Consider the following 19,468-nt stretch of genomic DNA (forward strand, 5'->3'; position numbering starts at 1 on the left):
TGCCAAGAAAACCCCAAATGGGGTCACGAAGAGTAGGATATGACTGAATCAACATCATGTTCATTCTAGCTTCTGTGACTTTGTTTATCCTTCTTTTCCCCTCCTTCACTGACACAGTTTTTAAAGCTCATCTCAAATGGCGCTAGAATCAGAGGCCATGGGTTCAGATCCTCTGATGTTTACTACCTGTGTACCCACTGATTGATGTGTTCTTTTTTGTAAAATAAGGGGATTGGACTCAAGAGTCCCTTCTTGATCTCAATCTCTGATCTTATATTTCCACCTGTCTGAGGCTTCATTGACCATCCCCAGCCCATAGCGATTTCTCCAGGAATGTGCTGGTAAATGTTCAATAATTTACTTTCTCCAAGGGAAGAAATGTAACCATAGCATACTTTTAAGTTTAATCTGCATTATTAACATTTTCGTTATCATTTTCTAATGTCTGTTGTTGTTCAGTCATCTTTCAGTTGTGTCTGACTCTTCATGACCCCATTTGGGGTTTTCTTGGCAAAGACACTGGAGTGGTTTGCTATTTCCTTCTCCAGATCATTTTACAGATGAGGAAACTGAGGTAAACAGGGTTAAGTGATTTGCCCAGGATCACACAGCTAGTAAGTGGCTAAGCCAGATCTGAACTCAGGAAGATGAATCTTCCTGACTGCAGGTCCCACACTCTTATCTACTGTGCCACCTAGCTACTCCTGTACCACCTTGCTGCCCCTTTTTAAGTCTAGAGTCTAGACAGTTAAAAAAAAATATTCAATTAATCAAGCTCTGATTTGTAGTATTTGCTGGTTTCCAAAGTTCAAATGTTCACACTGAAAATTTTAACAACTGGCCCTTTCAATTTGGTGTAAACTGGCTCCAGAATGCTCCTTGAATCTTTCCTTTCTATACACTCAAAAGAATTCAATTGTCATTTGATCATATACTGCCACAAAACATTTCTTATACAGCTCTTTTTCAAAGATTCCCAACATTAACGTTTAATAGCTTTAAACAGCATTAGGACCTTTGGAACGCCCTAGATTTTAATTTTCCTTGTGTATATCCTGTCTTTCTAAATAGTCTGTAAGCACCTTAAGAATGAAGACTGTGTTTTATTCATTTTTGTACCCAACATAGGACACAAAACAATGCTTTGTATATAGTCTTTGCTTAATCCTGAATAAATGAATAAATAAAGAGGCAAGTTCACGTAGGGAAAGAATACAGCTAGAACCTATGGATGGAGGACTGGCTCTTAATTGTGTGGTTTTGGCCAAGTAAGTTGACTTCTCTGCACCTTTGTTTCATCATTTCTCTAATGATATGGTTGTATTTGATCTCTCAGGCCCAGATGTAATGAGCTCTGGCTATGTGTTTGAATAAATGAATATCCTTCTCTTCTGTGCTTCATGCTCTGGACCAGGGTACTAGAATCTTCTATCCCTCAGTCTAAATGTGACTTAAATCTACATCTTTCAGGGGCACTGGAGTGTAAGAAAAAACAGTTCCCTGAATGATGCCCCGAAAGATTTCATTTACCTCAGGCAGGTAGACATTTCCTAATCTAATCAAAGTTACCCTCACCCTGACTGGCTTTCCATAGAATCATGAGAATCAGTATCTTTTTTCTTTTCTTTTCCTCTAGATTACAGAGCATGGTGTTGGGGAGTTCATCAATCCTGAAGATATCATGAGGGAGGGTCATTTCATTCATTCATACTGCTTGGCATATAATAGGTGCTACTTAAATACTTATTGGATGAACAAGTGAATGATTTAATTCATTCAGCATTGATTGAGTCCTCAACATATGGGAAAGCACCATGCTAAGTGCTGTGGGAAATGAGACGTTGTACAAGATATGATCCTAAGCCCTCAGGGAATTCTAGTCTTTGTTGAAGAGAAAGGTAAAACCTGTGTCTTTATGCTTCCCTTCCCCCATTACTTTAATGTTTAATATTTTAGGGCTCTGGGATTTAATAAGCATGGTCATTCCCTCTATTAATCACAATCCCTCTAACCTTAGCAGATGATATTCAGTAAGCATTTATTAAACACCAACTAGGTGCCAAGATGAGTATCATAGTCTAATGAGGGTGACAACATGAAAACAACTATGTATAAATGAGATATATACAGGATCAACTGGAGATGATTGACAAAGAGAATGGAGTCAGGAAAGCTCATAGAAGGTAGGGTTCTTAATTTTTTTAATTTTTTTGCTTTTTTGGTGAGGCTATTGGGGTTAAGTGACTTGCCCAGGGTCACACAGCTAGTAAGTGTCAGGTGTTTGGGGCAGGATTTGAACTCAGGTCCTCCTGACTCCAAGGCTGGAGCTCAATCCCACTGTGCCACCTAGCTGCCCCAAAGGTGGGCTTTATTTTTTTTAACTGAGACTTGAAAGAAGCTAGGAAAGCCAGAAGGCATAGATGAGGAGAAAGAGTATTGCAGGCATGGAAATAGTAAGTGAAAATGTCTGGAGAGTATAGTAAGAGTATCTAGTTCTAAGAACAGCCCAAGGAATAGCCAGGATCACTGGATCACAGAATATGGGGGTGGGGGAGGTGGAATAAGGTGTAAGAAGACTGGAAAGATGGGGGTGAGGGGTGTTGCAGATTAGGAAAGAATTTGAATGCTAAGCAGAGAATTTTCCATTTGATTATAGAGGTAATAGAGTTTATTGAGTGGAGAGGGAGAAGTGACCTGGCCAGACCTACACTTTAGGAAGATCACTTTGAACGGAAGTTGGATTTGCAACTACAAGAGAATGTTAACACAGGTATAGGCCCTGTCATTAGTTCTATTTCATTTGGGAACTTAGACTTGTCACATAAATACTGTGACCTTCACTGCCTGAAGGCCAGGTGTATGAGAGTTCACCCTTCCCCCCAGGGTTCTCCAGTACCCTTAAGGGAATTGAGAGGACCATGTTCTCTGTCAATAACTCCAGTCTCCCACCTATGATGTTCCTCACTAAGTGTAGAGTGCCCTGCTCCTATTTATTTTATGCATTAAGAAACATTATTCTGAGACAAGGTCCATAGGCTTCACCAAACTGTCAAAATGCACAAAAAAAGAATAAGAACCCCTGATCTAAATCTACCCCCTCAGTTTACAGAACTATCTGTCTTTATTGTTGAATGGGGATTCACACCCACTCTAGCCCAGTGACTAATGAATGGCTGGTCCTGAGTCAGGGGGAGGTGGATATCTCCTAATCCATAGACACAACTTCCTTTCCTGTCCCAGGATTTGAGCCATGATGAATCAGAGGCAACAACTTCCCAGCTTTGCATCTTAATCCTGTCCTGCATTCTAGCAAACACAGTATTTGTTTTTATCTTTTCTGCCTACAACTTGAGGCCTTTCATAGCACCGATGGTTGGTGACCTTGGTAGGTTTATCCAGGAGAATAGTACTGGCTAGAATATAAAAATTGGAAGACCTTTGTTCTCATTCATGCCACTAAATAAACAATTTTTTGGAGCACTTACTAGACAGCAAAAGAGTCTGGGGGATACAAAAAAGTATCTGACAAGGGGCTTTTGATCTAGGTAGGGAGATAAGACAGGGGCTCAAGAAAAGTTATATAATAAAGCAGGATGATGTTGGAGAGTTATAACAAGGCGGTCCATGATTCTTAAGTGCCAGGTGACTACTAGTAACAAACAAGGGGTGCACCAGGATTTCAGAGAAGTGAGATCAGTAGGGACTGAAGTGGTGTGAGGAGGCTTTGTGGAACATGGGGGAACTGAGCTGGTTCTTATTGCACGGATGGAATTTGGATGACAAAAAGGAGGGAGAGGAGGTATCAACACTCTAAGTCACTATTCTGTACCTCCATTTCTCCTTATGTAAAATGAGAGATCCACATATACACAAACACACACACACACACAGAGATAGAGACAGAGAGAAATGCAGATCTACTCCATCCTAGAAAAATGCTTACTGATAAAAAAAAAAATGGAACTCTTTTAGCTTCACTTGCCCCCCACCCCCACCCCAGCTTTATTTTGGTTCACAGCTTGCACAGTTTGAATGCAGACACATTCCACCTCTCCCCTGCTGTTTTCTCTATTCTTACAGAGGTATGGAAATATAAAATACTCAAGAAACCTGCTGCCTGTAAGCAGGATTCTTGTAAATCCAAGCACTCAGCAGCCAACAAGAGTAGAGTAGACAAGCAGAGCAGAGAGGGTGGGTGAAGTACATGGACACGTTAGCCAGCTGTCTCTTCTACAGGCACGGGGTGCTTGATGACTAACACAGGAACAGTAATTATTTTGACGAAGTCACAGCCTTCATTCAAAGGCCAGTACATATATATTTAATTGTCAGTCTCAGGGTAAGTTGAGTCCTGGCTTTTTCAGTCTGTCTTGTCTCCAAATTCATAGATAAGGTTGAATGAATATATTTCTTTTGATGTCAGTTAAAGCAAAATTTCAGTGGATTTTGAAATGGAAATCACTTCTAAGCCTAAAAACTGAGTAATCAGAGAACCAGCCCACAGATGTATCTTTCATAAATATGATGGAAACATAGGAAATGAAGAGGGGGCAGGATTTAGTCTCCCTCTGATAGCAATTTCTATAACAGGGAGGTATATGAATCTTCTGAGGAAGAATATAAAATCTAATGGGAAATAAGATAATTTGGATTGCTCTAGATTAGAATGTGGCTGTTTTAGCAGAATGATGAGTAACCATATACTTCATGCCCAAATCCCTAAGTCAAAAATTGACTTTTTTTTAACTTCTCCTTAAAAATTGATATCTTCTATTTTTTATATGACCATCATTTCCAATAAAACCTTCTCCTTTTCTGTACCCAGAGAGCTAATCCTTGTAGCAATAAAAAAAAAACAAAAATGAAAGAAGCAGTTCTGAAAACTTTCCAATAAATCAACTGAGTCTGACAGTATATGTAATGTTCTGAAGCCGTAGTCCCCAACTTCGTCAAAGAAGGAAGGAAGGTTCATTTTTTCATCCCTTCTTCAGGGTCAGATTTGGCCATCACGGTTAAGAGTTTTTGGTTCTTTCTGTTGCTGGTCTTTGCATTTGAATTGTTATAGTCAGTGTGCATTTTGTCCTCCTCCTTCTTACTTCATGTTATGTCAGTTCTCGTACATCTTCCCGCGTTCCTCTGAATTCTTTATTTTCTTTGCCCTCATGTGCCACAGTTTGATCACACATTTCCCAAAAGGTTGGCCACTTTGTTGTTATTATTTCTATTTTCTTGGTGCTACATAAAATGCTGCTATGAATATTTTGTTCTATATATGGGACCACTGGGTCTGGAGTCAGGAAGCCCTGAGTTCAAATTCTGCCTAGCTGTGTGAGCCTGGGCAAGCTGTTGAACTTGCATCTGCCATAGTTTTCTTAACTGTAAAATAGAGTTAATAATGACACCTATATCCCAGGGCTGCTGTGAGAATCAAATGAGATAATATTTGTAAAGAGCTTTACCAACCCTAAAGTGATATGTAAATGCTAGCTATTATTATTTGGGATGTATGTCTAGCAGTGGGATCTCTGGGTCAGAGAGGTTGGACAGTTTAATCACTTTGTTGGAATCATTCCAAATTGCTTTCCATTACTTGTTTCAATCATTTTCTTTCCCAATTGACTGAGGCTCTTGCCCCTTTCTTGCCTTGCTGATGAAAGCTGTGTATCCATGATGACGAGCAGGGTCCTTGTGCTATCATAAGGTTGCAGATGAGGATTTGACTAGGTAGGGTCTAATGAAGCTGTGCCTTTCAGGTATTTTAAAGGTATATGGCCCCTAAGGAAAGAGTTTTCTGGCTGTTCTATAATTAGTGTCTTTATAAATAGGGTGAATAAATGGGTCACAGCTGACCAAGAGTGCAGGTTCACATATACCTTTTGTTCTCCTTACCCCTTTAACTTAAAATGCTTATATTTTGCCATGGAAGGCAGGGCCCTTGTTCTATGCTTTTGCCTTTTATCTTTATTAATCAATGAAAACCAATTAGCAGATGTTTTCCGAGGAAAACTTTGTTCACCAAACACAGACTGATACTTTTAGATCATACCTGACAATAACTATGTGTCCCAAAATAAGGAAACTTAACTTTCTATATGGAGTAACTCTAATGTTGACTTTTTTTCTAGAAGTAGCTAAGTGATGTAATAGATAGAGATTTGGGTCTGAAGTCAGGAAGACTTGAGTTCAAATCTAATCTCAGACACTTACTAGTTGTGTGACTCTTGGTAAGTCACTTAACATTCACCTACTTTAGTTTCTCAACTGTAAAATGAAAATAATAATAGAACCTCCATCACGCATAATGTTCATCATTTCAGTCATGTCTAACTCTTCCTGACCTTATTTGGGGTTTTCTTGGAAAAGATACTGGAGTGGTTTGCCATTCCTTTCTCCAGCTCATTTTACAGATGAGGAAACTGAGGCAGAGTTAAGTGACTTGCCCAGTCACATATCTCACATAGTAGGCACTTAATAATTTCTTATTTCCTTCTTTCCTTCCAATTGAATGGATAGCAGCAAAATCTTATATACAGAAGAGAATTGAACAATTGATAGCATTGTCTGGAAAATCTAGGTCAGAATGTCTTCCTCTGTCCAACTTCTATCTATATTTCAGCACTTCATTGCGTCCATGGTATCATTTATCTCACCAGCCATCTGTGAAAAACACATCATATTCCTCTCTCTCTCTCTGTCTGTATATATATGTACACACACATATGTGTGAATACATATATATTACACACATACACTATATATATATGTATATACATGTATATATATGTTGTTTTTTAGTCATTTTTCAGTCTTGTCCAGTTCTTTGTGACCCCTTTTTGGGGTTTTCTTGGCAAATATAATTGAGTGGTTTGCCATTTCCTTCTCCAACTCATGTTAGAGATGAGGAAATTGAGGCAAACAGGGTTAAGTGACTTGCCCAAGATCATACAGCTAGTAAGAATCTGAGGCCAGATTTGAACTCAGGAAGAGGAACCTTTCTGACTCCAGGCCCAATACTCTATCCACTGTGCCACCTATTCCACATATGTGTATGTGTGTGTGTGTGTGTGTATGTATGTATCTACATTTGAATATTGACAGACACATAAAAACATTCATATAAATAAGTCTGACTTCTTTTTATTGTAACTCCACGTTTCCAGATTAGACTTTTAGGCCTTTGCAATAAAACTTTTTCTTGGTCTGACCCCAAAGGGATCTCCTTGGCAAAACAAGAGTGATTTATTAGGCTTAGAAGAAATTAATTTTAAAAGACTTTTAAAGAAATTGATAGGGAAGAACCTTTTCTTTTTTCACATTTCCCCCCTAGTCATGAAGGTCTATTTTTTTTTCCAACAGGCAGAAAACACAATATTGTAATGAAAATACTCAATTGTGCTGTGTAAATTTCCAGACCAAAATCAAATCATAAAAATGTATCTTTTTTTTTTTTTTGGCCTTGATAACATGATCATTTTTCTCCACTGTGTGTGGGGGGCAGGTAGGGGGAGATAACCCAAGCCCTGGGACAAATAGTGACATTTTTCATCTAGCTGTTCTTATTATCATTACTTAGTGTTGTGGTGGAAAATGCACCAGAGTAGCAGTAAAATTTCCTGGGTGATTGGCCCAGTTCTGCCTTACTCATGACCGAGGTTATTTCATCTTTCTGGGCCTCAGTTTCTCTATCTGTAAAAAAAAAAAAAAAGTCCAGTGAAGGTATTGATGATTGCCAAAGTTTCTTTAAGCTCTAATATTTTGTGAGTTTAAGTCATATTTACTGTTGTAAATATTCATTTATTCCTCACCCTGTACACAAAGCAATTCAAATAGACATGGGTTCTGACCCATAGGAAGTCAGGAAAAAGGGACTCTTCTGGAAAGGATCATTTGCTTCTTAAGGATGCTCATCCATCTTTCCTGATTTTAGTTTTACTTTACTTGGAGCACTGAGATGACTTGCCTTGAATACTAGCTGATTTGTCATGGGGACTCCAAATAATGGTATGTTAGCCTTTTGCTGGTTCTGTTCAAAGTCATTGAGTTTCCATGATTTGTCTCTGCAAAATTGCAGTGTTATAAAGGGACAGACCAGTGCTAAAGCCAAGGCAGTAATTCATTCATGCTTTGATAAATTTTGATCCAATTCCATTTCTTTCTTATTTTCCTTAAAACATTATCTCCCATTATCTTCCAAGACATTACACCTTCCCTTTCAGAGAGGTAGAAAGCTTTTTTTCTTTTTAATTAACAAGCATTTATTTTTGTTCCTTCCAAGGCATGTGGGGAAAGAAAACCAAATCCTTGTAACAAATACGCATAATCATGTAAAACAAATTCCCGTATTGGACATGTCTAAAAATGTGTGTCTCATTCTTCATATTTAGTTCAACACTTCTGTGGTAGGATGTGGATAGCATTCTTTTTCATTGTCCTCTGACATCTGATTTTAGCTTGAAAACAAATTTCAGTAAAGCCAAAAATATTTCCCTAGAAAAGTTAATCATAAGTTTGATAGTTGTTGACCTTTTATGAATCTTGGTTTACTTTATATAAGTCAACTTTTCTCCTTACCCTCCTTTTCCTTTTATGGCCAAGCCTCTCTGTCTGCAAGAGCCAAAACAGAGTCAACTTAGAATTTTTATCAGTGTTGATGGTAGCATATCAATGGAGTTGAATCACTTTAGCAACAATGACTTAAGCTATCGGAGAATAGGACTGGGAGGAAAGAGGGTGATGACCAGTTAAATTTTTTTCCAATAAAGGGACCAGTGCAAAGACCATGACCAGAGAGGATCAGAATGGGACAACCCAAAGAGAATATAGAGATTGTATACGTACCTGGAGAACCTGGTAATGGTAGAGAGGAAAGCAATATGATGAGTTATGGAGATCCTCAAACAAACTTTTTCTGTGTCTCAATTTTACCTTAGTCCAGCAGTTCTCATGACCTCTTCAGACTCTTAAAAATTATTGAAGACCCCAAAGAACTTTGTTTATGTGGATTATATCTATCACTATTTATTATATTCAAAATTAAAACTACTAATGTATTATTAGTTCATTTAAATGACAATAATAAGCCAATTGCATATTAATATAAATAACATTTTTAATTTAAAAACTATACTTTCAAAAACAAAAAATCATTGAGAAGAGTGGCACTATTTTACATATTTTTGCAAATCTCTTAGCTGTCTGACTTAATACAAGATAGAGGGATTCTCATATCTTCTTCATTCCATCTGTTGCTTTGGTTAAAGTATATGAAGAAAATTCAGTATCACACAAATGTATAGTTGGAAAAAGGAAGGCTATTTTAATACATAATTGACATCTTAATATTTTTGTGAAAATAGTTTTGACCTCTTGAACCCCATGCCAGAATCTTGGGGGTCTCCAGTAGTCCATGGACTACTCTAAGAAATTCTGGCTTAGCCAGTTCTCCTTGCTCATGCATTGAAAGCTGTGGATGTTGAAAGTGAGTTCTATTTAACATTTTTATTAATGACTTGGATAAAAGGATAGGTGGCATATCACTAACATGGTCTTGGACTGCAAAGGAGGAACAAGGCTTCAAAAATCGCAAAGTCCTACTGCTCTCTGCTCTTGTCAGACTTCACCTGGAGCATTGTGTTCAGTTCTGGGTATTGTTGCTTAAGAAAGATCTTGATAAGTTAGAGGGTGACCAGGATGCTGGGGAGTGTTGACTCTGTATCATATGAGGTTCAATTGAAGGAACTGGGAATGTTTAGGTTGGAAGAAGACCCAGAGGGGAACATGTTAGCTGCCTTCAATTATTTGAAGGATTGTCATGTGGAGAAAGTAGTAGATTAGTTCTGTTTAACCCAGAGGGCAAAACCAAGAGAAATAGACAGAAGTTGAAAAGAGACTAATTTAGTTTTAGTGTCGAGGGAAATATAAATTTTAATGAATGGATCCATCCAAAAGAAGAATGGCTATCTTAAGATATAGTGGGTTTCCCTTCTTTGGAGATCTTCAAGCAGAAGCTGAAGAACCATTTGTAAGGGATGTTTAAGAGGGGGTTCTTTTTGTCTCAATAGCCACCAAGGTCCTTTTTGACTCTCAGATTCTATTAATTAGTGATTCTTTGCAGTCTAAGCACATACCTTTTTTCTCTTTGATAGGAGGTACCAATATAAATGAGCTTGACTTTTAACTCTTCAACACATCTTGCCAAAAAACCAAAGAATTATTTTTTAACATTAAAAATGAATTTTGAGTACATTTCTGACATTGAGTCTCATTATTTCAAAACAGTAATCTGTCCCTCCAGGGTCACCCTGCACATAGTTTCAAGAGTACAGATATTATCAGATGCCTTAAAAAAAGTCAATGGATTTCATTCTCCTAGAAGGATATTCTTCCTTCAAGTTTTCAGATCTCATTGATTTCCAAAGTGGAAGGGGCAATTCAGGAGCGAGAATAACGTTAAATTGTTTTGTGTGGAAACTCCAACAAATTAGCATTTGTCATCTGTTGACTACTACAAAGGAGGTAGAAATTTTAAAAATGGGGAATTTCAAATCAAAGTGGAGGGGACAGGAGAATGGGAATGACATGTAGGAATTTGTGATGGCCTTGAAAACTCCTCAAATGATACTGTGTAGGTGGCTGCTTGTACTACCTACATGAAAGTTTGGATTATGTATGTATCTCAGTAATAATAATGATAGTTAGCATTTATGTAGGTTTTCAAAGTACTTTACTTACGTTATTTCATTTGAATCTCACAATAACACTATGAGGTAGGCATTATTATTATCCCCATTTTATAGATTAGGAAACTGAGGACGATAAAGGCTAAATGACTCATTCAGAGATACACAGCTAGTAAGTTTCTGAGGCAGAATTCAAACTGAGGTGAATAGTATGACTGTGGTGTGCCAATCTTTTAAACTTCACTCAGAAGAAATTTCCCCATAATTTTCAGTTTCTTCTTGATGTGAAATTGATCTCTGCATAACACATCAGGAAGAAATTTTTTTAAAAGCAATTTTGTTTAAGTGGGAATCAATAAGGATAAGCATTAGTGAGTTGTTGGGTTTTTCCCCCTGTCTCATGTTGAAAATGAATATATGGAATACTCTTGTAAGGGAAGGATAAGTAATACCCTGATTCTAAATGCTGACATCTAACTGCACTGTCTTGTCATCTTTTTAGGATCTCATGATTCCTTCAGTTTCTACATTGATGAAGCTTCTCCAGTAGGACCCGAGCAACCAGAAACTGTCCAGAATTTTGTCTCTGTATTTGGAACTGTGGCCAAAAAGCTCATGAGGAAATGGTTAGCAACTCAGACAATGAATTTTACTGGTCAACTGGGGGCCGGGATCCGGTACTTTGACCTCCGAATTTCCACCAAGCCCAGGGACCCTGACAATGAGCTTTACTTTGCTCATGGTCTGTTCAGTGCCAAAGTGAATGAAGGGCTGGAAGAGATTAATGCCTTCCTCACAGATCACCACAGGGAGGTGGTCTTCTTGGACTTCAACCACTTCTACGGAATGCAGAAATACCATCACGAAAAACTCGTCCAAATGCTGAAAGATATCTTTGGGAATAAAATGTGCCCAGCGATTTTTGCCCATGAAGTGAGTCTGAAGTACCTGTGGGAGAAAGATTACCAAGTCTTGGTCTTTTATCACAGCCCAGTGGCTCTGGAGGTACCCTTTCTCTGGCCTGGGCAGATGATGCCAGCTCCCTGGGCCAACACAACAGACCCTGAAAAACTGATCCAGTTTCTCCAGGCGTCCATTACTGAGAGAAGGAAGAAGGGCTCTTTTTTTATATCTCAGGTGGTGCTGACCCCCAAAGCTAGTACTGTGGTCAAGGGGGTAGCCAGTGGTCTCAGAGAAACAATCACAGAAAGGTAAGAATCTTTTAGAAGTGTAGTCTGACACCTCCCATTTTTTAAGATGTGTCACTTATATTAGTGTGTAGGTCAGCCTTACAAGCAGGTAGATTGGGGCTTACTTAAGTGCTATTATTTAAGGAGACTGAGACTTCCCTACCCCCTCCACCCAAAGTCTACCCCATCATCCAAGTCACAACATCTAAAATTTCCATATTACTTACTTATGTTAAGAGATTGAAAGCTACTTTAAAAATGCAAATATTTTCTGGAATAGGTGATGAATTGAGAAGATAATATGAAAATACTTGTTGCAAATATATTTAAATGTAAAAAAATCATTATCAGGCATTAACATCTAAGCTTAAATTAGTTGATCGAATTAGCTAGTCATTTAACACAATCATATTTCTGATGATCATGGATCACTCCCTTCATTACCCTCCTTTCTCTCTCTCAACTCATTTTCCCTCAACCTATAATCATTCTAGTAGGTTGAGATTTCTAAAAAGGTAGAATGACTTCTACAGATCACTTTTCTTTTTAAATTAAACTAATTTTTTTTTGTTACATTTAAAGTTCTGAACTGTCTCCTTCCCCACCCCACACTAGAGCCACCATTTGGCACAGATATGTATTAGTTCTTTCTCTAGAGGCAGATAGCATCTTCCCTCATAGATCCTTTGTAGTTCATCTGAGTATTTATAATACTCAGAATAATATAGTCATTTATAGTTATTCTTTAATCAATATTATCATTACTGTATACAACATTGTCTTGGTTCTGTTCATTTCACTCTTCATTATTTCATGCAAGTCTTTCCTTGTTTGTTTTTTTCTAAAATCAACCAGCTCATCATTTCTTATAGCACAGTAGTATTCCGTCACAATCATATACCACAATTTGTTTAGCCATTCCCCCATGGATAGGCATCCCTTCAATTTCTAGTTCTTTACCACTGCAAAGAGAGCTGCTGTAAATATTTTAGAACATATAGATTCTTTTCCTTATTCCCTGCTCACTTTGGAAAAAAGACCTAATAGTGGTATTGCTGGATCAAAAGGTATATAGTTTTATAACTCTTTGGGCACAACTCCAGATTGCTCTCCAAAATGCTTGGATCGTTTCACAGTTCCACCAACAGTATATTAGTGTTCCATATAAATCACTTTTCTAGGGATGATCCTGATGGGTAATTATTCCTACTATACTTTAAATTCATGAGCCCCTAATCACGTCTTTCCTATTTACAAACCAGGCAAGATACCTCCATTACTTCTTAATAAACTAAAAAAAAAAACTAAACAGAAGGCAAAGCAAAGACTAAAATTATATAATATTCCACTTATAAATCTGGGTTGCACTCTCACACGAATGCACAAAGACTATAAAGTAGAGTGGGTACAAACTTAAATCATTGAGGTTAATGTGGTGCATGTGTAAAGAACACAGGTAGCCACAGCGACTCACAGGTCAAAAACTTTGAGCATTGATCCCCTTTTTTCCCCCAGAAACGGTTCTTTCAGATTTCACCAATGGGTGTCATAATTATGTTGGACTAATGACTCAGTTGCTAGGTGGGGCTGTTCATATGGCATGTTAGCTCAAAGGCATGGGTTGATAACTAGACAGCTCCATCATTACTCCTCTTCTATGCTGGTCTTTTCCTCTGCTGAAATGGGTTTACCCCTACTCCTACAATTCTATAATTCTAATTTCAGACTCAGCTAATGCTTTCAGCAGAGGTAGTACTATGCTGTTTCTGAAAGTCAGAGACTCAGTTTAGGATTGGCAGAAACTTTTCCAGTCCTGCTCCCTCTGGTGACCCTGAGTTCCCCTTTACCTCCTTGGCAACTGCAGAGAAATATTTTCTTTCCTCTTCTTCTCTATCCTTCTAGCAGTAGATAAAAGTACCTTCTTTCCTCTTCCTCTTCTCTACTCTCTCAAAAATAGGTGGCAAAGAAGACAAAGATGGATATCCTTCCTTTTACCATCTAATTCTTCCTAGCAAAAAGTGATAAAGCAAAGAGCTATAACTTTGATTTCACACATCTTTGAGGTCTCTTCTGTGACCCTTTCCCTTCTTACTCTGCCTGGTTCAGAAATCAATCCTCACCTTGGGAAACACTACAACTCAGGATGAGCAACCAGAATCTCATCTCCACCAGCTGAACTATAATCAGACAAAGTACATTCATCCAATGATCTTAAAACAGTTCAGAGATTCAGATATGCCTGATTGTTATCGTCAAAATTTCCCAAATTTTCATATACTAATAAAAAGCTGAAACACAGAAGACTGAATCAGACTTTAACTGAATCAGACTTCACATTGACTCCAAAGTTCTCTAGCCTGTCACATGCAAATGACAAACTGAAATAGAACACTGAGGCAAACCTTTGCCTTGAGTAAATAATTACTTCTATAACTGTTGCTTTCTCAGCATAAATCTCATATTTATTTTTGCATTTGCTCCCTTTAAATAATCACAATTATCATGAAAGAATATCCCCTAACAAATCATTAATACCTTCCTTCAAATTAGTCAATTGGAATGGTTAATCATAGCAACACCTAACGCAATACTTGGTACATAGGAGGTTCTTGATAAATACTTTTTGGTTGATTGATTACAGAATATCACAAGTGAGTTGCTTAGTGGGAAAGGAAATGGAAAAGAATGGAAATGTGGGAGGTGGGGTTGGGGGAGGGGAGGGAGGCAATTGAATACACACTGTTCTTGCATTACAATATTGTCTAAAGCCTACTATAGAGCATGGTTTTTTTAGTCAATCAGTCAATAAGCATTTATTAAGAACCTACTATGTGCCAGTCACTAAAGTTTCAAAGACAAGAGTGAAACCATTATGGCACTCAAAAATCTCATATTCTATTAGGTAAAAAGCAGAATGCAAGATTTACTTGCTGGTACAAAAGTGAATCTCCTTTATCACAACATGCTGTCCTGTGCAGTATCATTCCAAATTTTGGATCAGAGTGCATTTGCAACTCAAACCAAATTTCTGGTAACCATTTCCCTTTTCCTTTCCCCTTTATTCTGCACTTTTCACTCTTCTGTATTCTATCTTTCTGAGATAGGAATGCTACCTACTTTAAATAAGGTAGAGAAGTAAAAAGAATGAGACTTTCTTTTTCTCACCAATAATCAAGTTTGTGGCGAATATTGGAATTATCTTTTTTGTTGGTTTTTATGTTATAGCTGCTCATTTATAAAATAGAGGAAGGGAAAGGAAAGAGCTAGATGGTGCAGTAGGCCATAGTGTATAGTGTATAGAGTGACTAGAGTCAGGAAGACTCATCTTCCTGAATTCAAATCTGACCTCAGATGCTTACTAGTTGTATGATCCTGGGTAAATAACTTAACCCTATTTGCTTCAGTTTCCTCATCTTTAAAATGAGTTGGAGAAGGGAATGGCAAATCACTCCATTGTCTTTGCTAAGAGAATCTCAGATGGGGTCAGTAAGAATCAGACATGACCGAAAAACAATTGAAAAAAATGTGTATGTATACACATACACATATATAATCTAAGTGCTGCACATATACATACAATGTGATATATACATATATGTATATATAAACACATAACAGATAGATAGCTAGATGATGTATATAGGATAGGGAGAGTTAAAAGTTTCTCCATACTTTGCTTATGATACTAATATTTGGGTTAACAAAACCTTTAACACATGCATTCAGAATACAGTGTTTGGAGACTTGGGCAAATCTTCAGGGAAACTCAATCCAGCTTGGATCCAGGTGTTATAGCTTTCAGTCTGGTTGCTGTTGCCAAACACTGGAACTGTGTGTTCTGTCCTCACCACTGGTGTTCAAAAAAAATCCAGCAACAACAAAAACTCCCACAGATTTGTTTCTTAAAAATCTATTTTTAATTTATTTTTAAAATGCCAGTCTCTGTACCTACACCCCCACAGACTTGACACTTCCCAAGAAAAGTATGCAGTTTTAATCAAGTCCATTGCTAAGATGCAGAAGCTTATTAAATTACAAATACTTCCCACTTCAAAAGTCTACCCAGATTGCCTATAAGGTTTTTTAAAGTATCAGGGCTTTTTATGACAAAATGTTTGGAGATCTAGCTCAGGTTCTTTCTGTACACAGTGTCAAACACTCAGACAGCTGGAAAGATCCAAATAATTGGCTGGATTTTTCATTTGGTTATTTGCCATCATGTAGTCATTTTGCAGTAACTTTTCAATTTGTCTCCCTGCTGCCTGTTTCTCCTCTAACCAGTATAAAAACAGATTCTAATATTCAGAGCTAGAAGGAGATTTCAGGTCATCCAGTCCAACCCTTTTGTTTTGCAGATGAGGGAACTTATTTCCAGAAAAGTAATGGCCCAAGTCCAGGGAAGCCTGGCATAATGAGAGTAGGACATCACTTCCAGTGTGATTTGAGACTCACATGCCTCATAACATCTCAGTTTCTTTCATCACATACTACATTATCTGAAATGAACATTATTTCAACAAATACTTAAGTGCCTACTGTGTCCAGTGTTTAGCCCTCATAAAACTTAGAGTCTGTAGGTAATGATAAAAGCATCAATAGTTATAATACACATTTTGACATGAAAAGTTCATTAAATGTGAAATAATTAGTTTTAAAAGGACACTTAATCAAGGAAGGCTTCCTGAAAGAGGTGGAATTTGTGTTACTTTAAAGGCTTGACGTCATAGGCTTAGTGAACAGCATGAGCTGAGGCAAGGAGATAGGAAAACACAGGCTACGATTAGACAATAGTGAATAGCCCATTTTATTAAGAGTACAGAAAAGATGGAGGGGGAATATATGAGATTAGTTTGGAAAAATAGAATCTTATTTGGCAGCTAGGTGGCACAGTGGATAGAGCCATTGGAACTGGAGTTGGGAAGACCTGAGTTTAAATCTGGCCTCAGACACTTACTAGCTATGTGTGACCCTGGATAAGCATTTAATTTCTTTTAGCCGCAGTTTCTTCAACTCTAAAATGAAGATAATAATAGCACCTATCAATCAGAGTTGTTGTAAGAATCAAATGAGATATTTGTGAATTTCTTACTGCCATAGTGCCTGGCACATAGAAGGTGGTTCATAAATGTTTGCTTCCTTCCCTGTTCCCTCTCCCCTTACCAGATTGGGAAGGACATAAGAACCAAGCAAAGGAAGATGAATTTTAGTCATTTGGTAATGCAGAGTCACTGAGGATTTTTGAGAAAAGTGACATGATTAGACTTACATAAATTGTAAAAATTACAATCATACCTTTATTAAAGGCCATTGTTGAAATACACATGAATTACTTGAGACAGGAATGAAAACTTAAAATGTTTCTCTTTTTTTTCCCTTAATCTATCAGCCTTCTTTAAAATATCATCCATAGTTAGCTGATCATATTGGCTAGTTAGGGAGGAGCAAACCCAGGTAGGATGCTCCTAGAAAAGTTCCAGGGAAACCAGAGAACAGTATGCTACTTCCAGACTCCAAGTTGACTCTGGTAACTCTAGGCCCACTGGGGCTTTTCCTTGGGTCACTGACATCTAGAGGTTGTAGGCAGACTGTTTCCAGGCCCATATTCTTTGTCCCCTGGGGCTTTTCTGCCTACTTCATGCCATTACCCTCACATATCCCTCACAATTTTGTTCCTCTCCCTTGGCTAGTCTTTCCCACAGACACACACCCTCTTCCTGACACTTGCCACCTCCTACCTGTTTTATCTCTTCCTAGGGCTTGAGGTTTGGGGAGCAGCCCTACCTGCTTACCTATATTTGTCCCAGGTGCCAAAATTCCTACTTATTACTCTGGCACTCCAAGCAAAGGAGAATATCAAAGACAGACTTCAGCTCCTTCACAGTTTTGCCTAGTTAAGGATGCCTTGGGCTGATGTGGGGCTAGAACACTACATGTGAGCACAACTTCTCCAGGGTATCATCATAACAAAAACTCCTATTGATTCACAGCTGGAGTTGTCTCCACATAATGACTCCAGCATGATGCCATTAGATGCTTTTGAGTAGCTGGAGGCATAGGCCATTATATCTTACAGAGAGGTTTCTCATCCATGTAGCTCTCTCCCTATTGCCATCAACTAAATAAGGCTATTGTTCCTCTCAAGGTTGGGACTGATCAACACCTACCCAGGAAAACCACTACCATCTGCTGCTAGATTATCTGGAGAAAGCAGTTGTGAGGCCTGTCACCCCCTGGAGAGTTGATCAGCTAACAGAACAGCCATGCCACTGGGGTATATGGTAGTCCAGAAAAGACTTTTATTCAGGGCTAGAAATCCATGGGGGAAAAACAACTTGACTTTGAGTATTGTATGAGTGGAGACACTATTCAAGAATCTTCAGAGACAGTGTTGCCCATGGTGCCCTCCACTGTCCACTCTGCTAGTGGGTCATACCCCCATGAGGGCTTAAGCAGCTCAGGGAATCTGGAAGCTGACCATTGGGTAAATCCATCACCCTATCAGGTATGGGGGTGAGAGAGAAGACATCTAATCCTATGGAGTCACTTCCACAGATATATAACCACTTGTTTTTTCTCTCTTCTGAGAGCTTTTGGGTTCATAAGAATTCATAGGAATGAAAGGAAACTTCCTAAAATTATCTATCTAACCCATTTTCTTTTTTATGTGAGGATCTTCAAATATTTTATTTTTCCAATTACATATGAAAACTATATATATACATATATATATATATGTATATAAATTTTGAGTTCCAAATTCTCTCCCTCCCTTCTTTTCCTCTCCTCTCACTGAAAAGGCAAGCAATTTGATATAGGTTATACATGCGGAGTCATGCAAAACATATTTCCATATTAGTCATATTGTGAAAGAAAACAAAAAAATAAGAAAAATAAAGTTAAAAAAAGTATGCTTTGATCTGCATTCAGACTCTAACCCATTTTCTAGCCAGGTAGGACTGTACCCCCAGCAGCCACAGACCACAAAGCAATAACTACTCGAGGTTTAAACATCTCAAAAGAGAGATTTTAAAATTTCCCATTCTAGTATCATGCAGAGTTCCTTGAAGTCTAAATCAGTTCTTCCTTGTCACATCTAGAGCTGCTTTCTCTTGTTCTCTCTTCCATGGAGACAGAATAGCTGATCAGTCTTCTTCAAGCAAAGATGCTTCTTCAGTGGCCTCTCCATTGTGGAGGTCACTCCTCATCGTGCAGAACATGCAGCCAGTGAAAAAGAAGGATTTCAGTTACTTTTTTCTCTTTAAGCCTGGGAAGATAAGCACCTGAGGCCAAACGTCTTAGTATTCTCCAGACACTGTGTCTCCCCCAAAAACAATCTGCATGAAGACAGCAAACCTAGCATCTGCCTAGCACTGATACCAAGTAGTAATAAAGAAGATATTGTAACCTCACTCCCAGTTTCAAGAGACTAATGAGTGCTCTCAGCTTTGGCCGTGCTAGGACAGGGCTGTGGGCAGCTGCTCTGAACTCCCAGCCCAGAATTCCCAGAGCCAATTTATGTATGCTTCCCTCTGCCTTGACTTTAGCTCTTTTTGTGTGTGTGTGTGTGTGTGTGTGTGTGTGTGTGTGTGTGTGTGTGTG

The 19,468-nt window shown here is 38.2% G+C and overlaps 1 protein-coding gene across 1 annotated transcript in view; it reads left to right on the forward strand.

Moving 5' to 3' along the window:
* Window positions 1–19,468, forward strand: part of PLCXD3 (phosphatidylinositol specific phospholipase C X domain containing 3) — a 213,746-nt gene that overhangs the window by 139,831 nt on the left and 54,447 nt on the right. The window contains exon 2 of the mRNA XM_027863362.1: window positions 11,182–11,890. Coding sequence (XP_027719163.1) covers window positions 11,182–11,890 — 709 coding nt within the window. The remainder of the gene's footprint in view (window positions 1–11,181; window positions 11,891–19,468) is intronic.

Source organism: Vombatus ursinus, unplaced genomic scaffold (assembly GCF_900497805.2).
Source record: "Vombatus ursinus unplaced genomic scaffold, bare-nosed wombat genome assembly UNPS02014772.1, whole genome shotgun sequence".
In the NCBI taxonomy this organism is placed as follows: Eukaryota; Metazoa; Chordata; class Mammalia; order Diprotodontia; family Vombatidae; genus Vombatus; species Vombatus ursinus.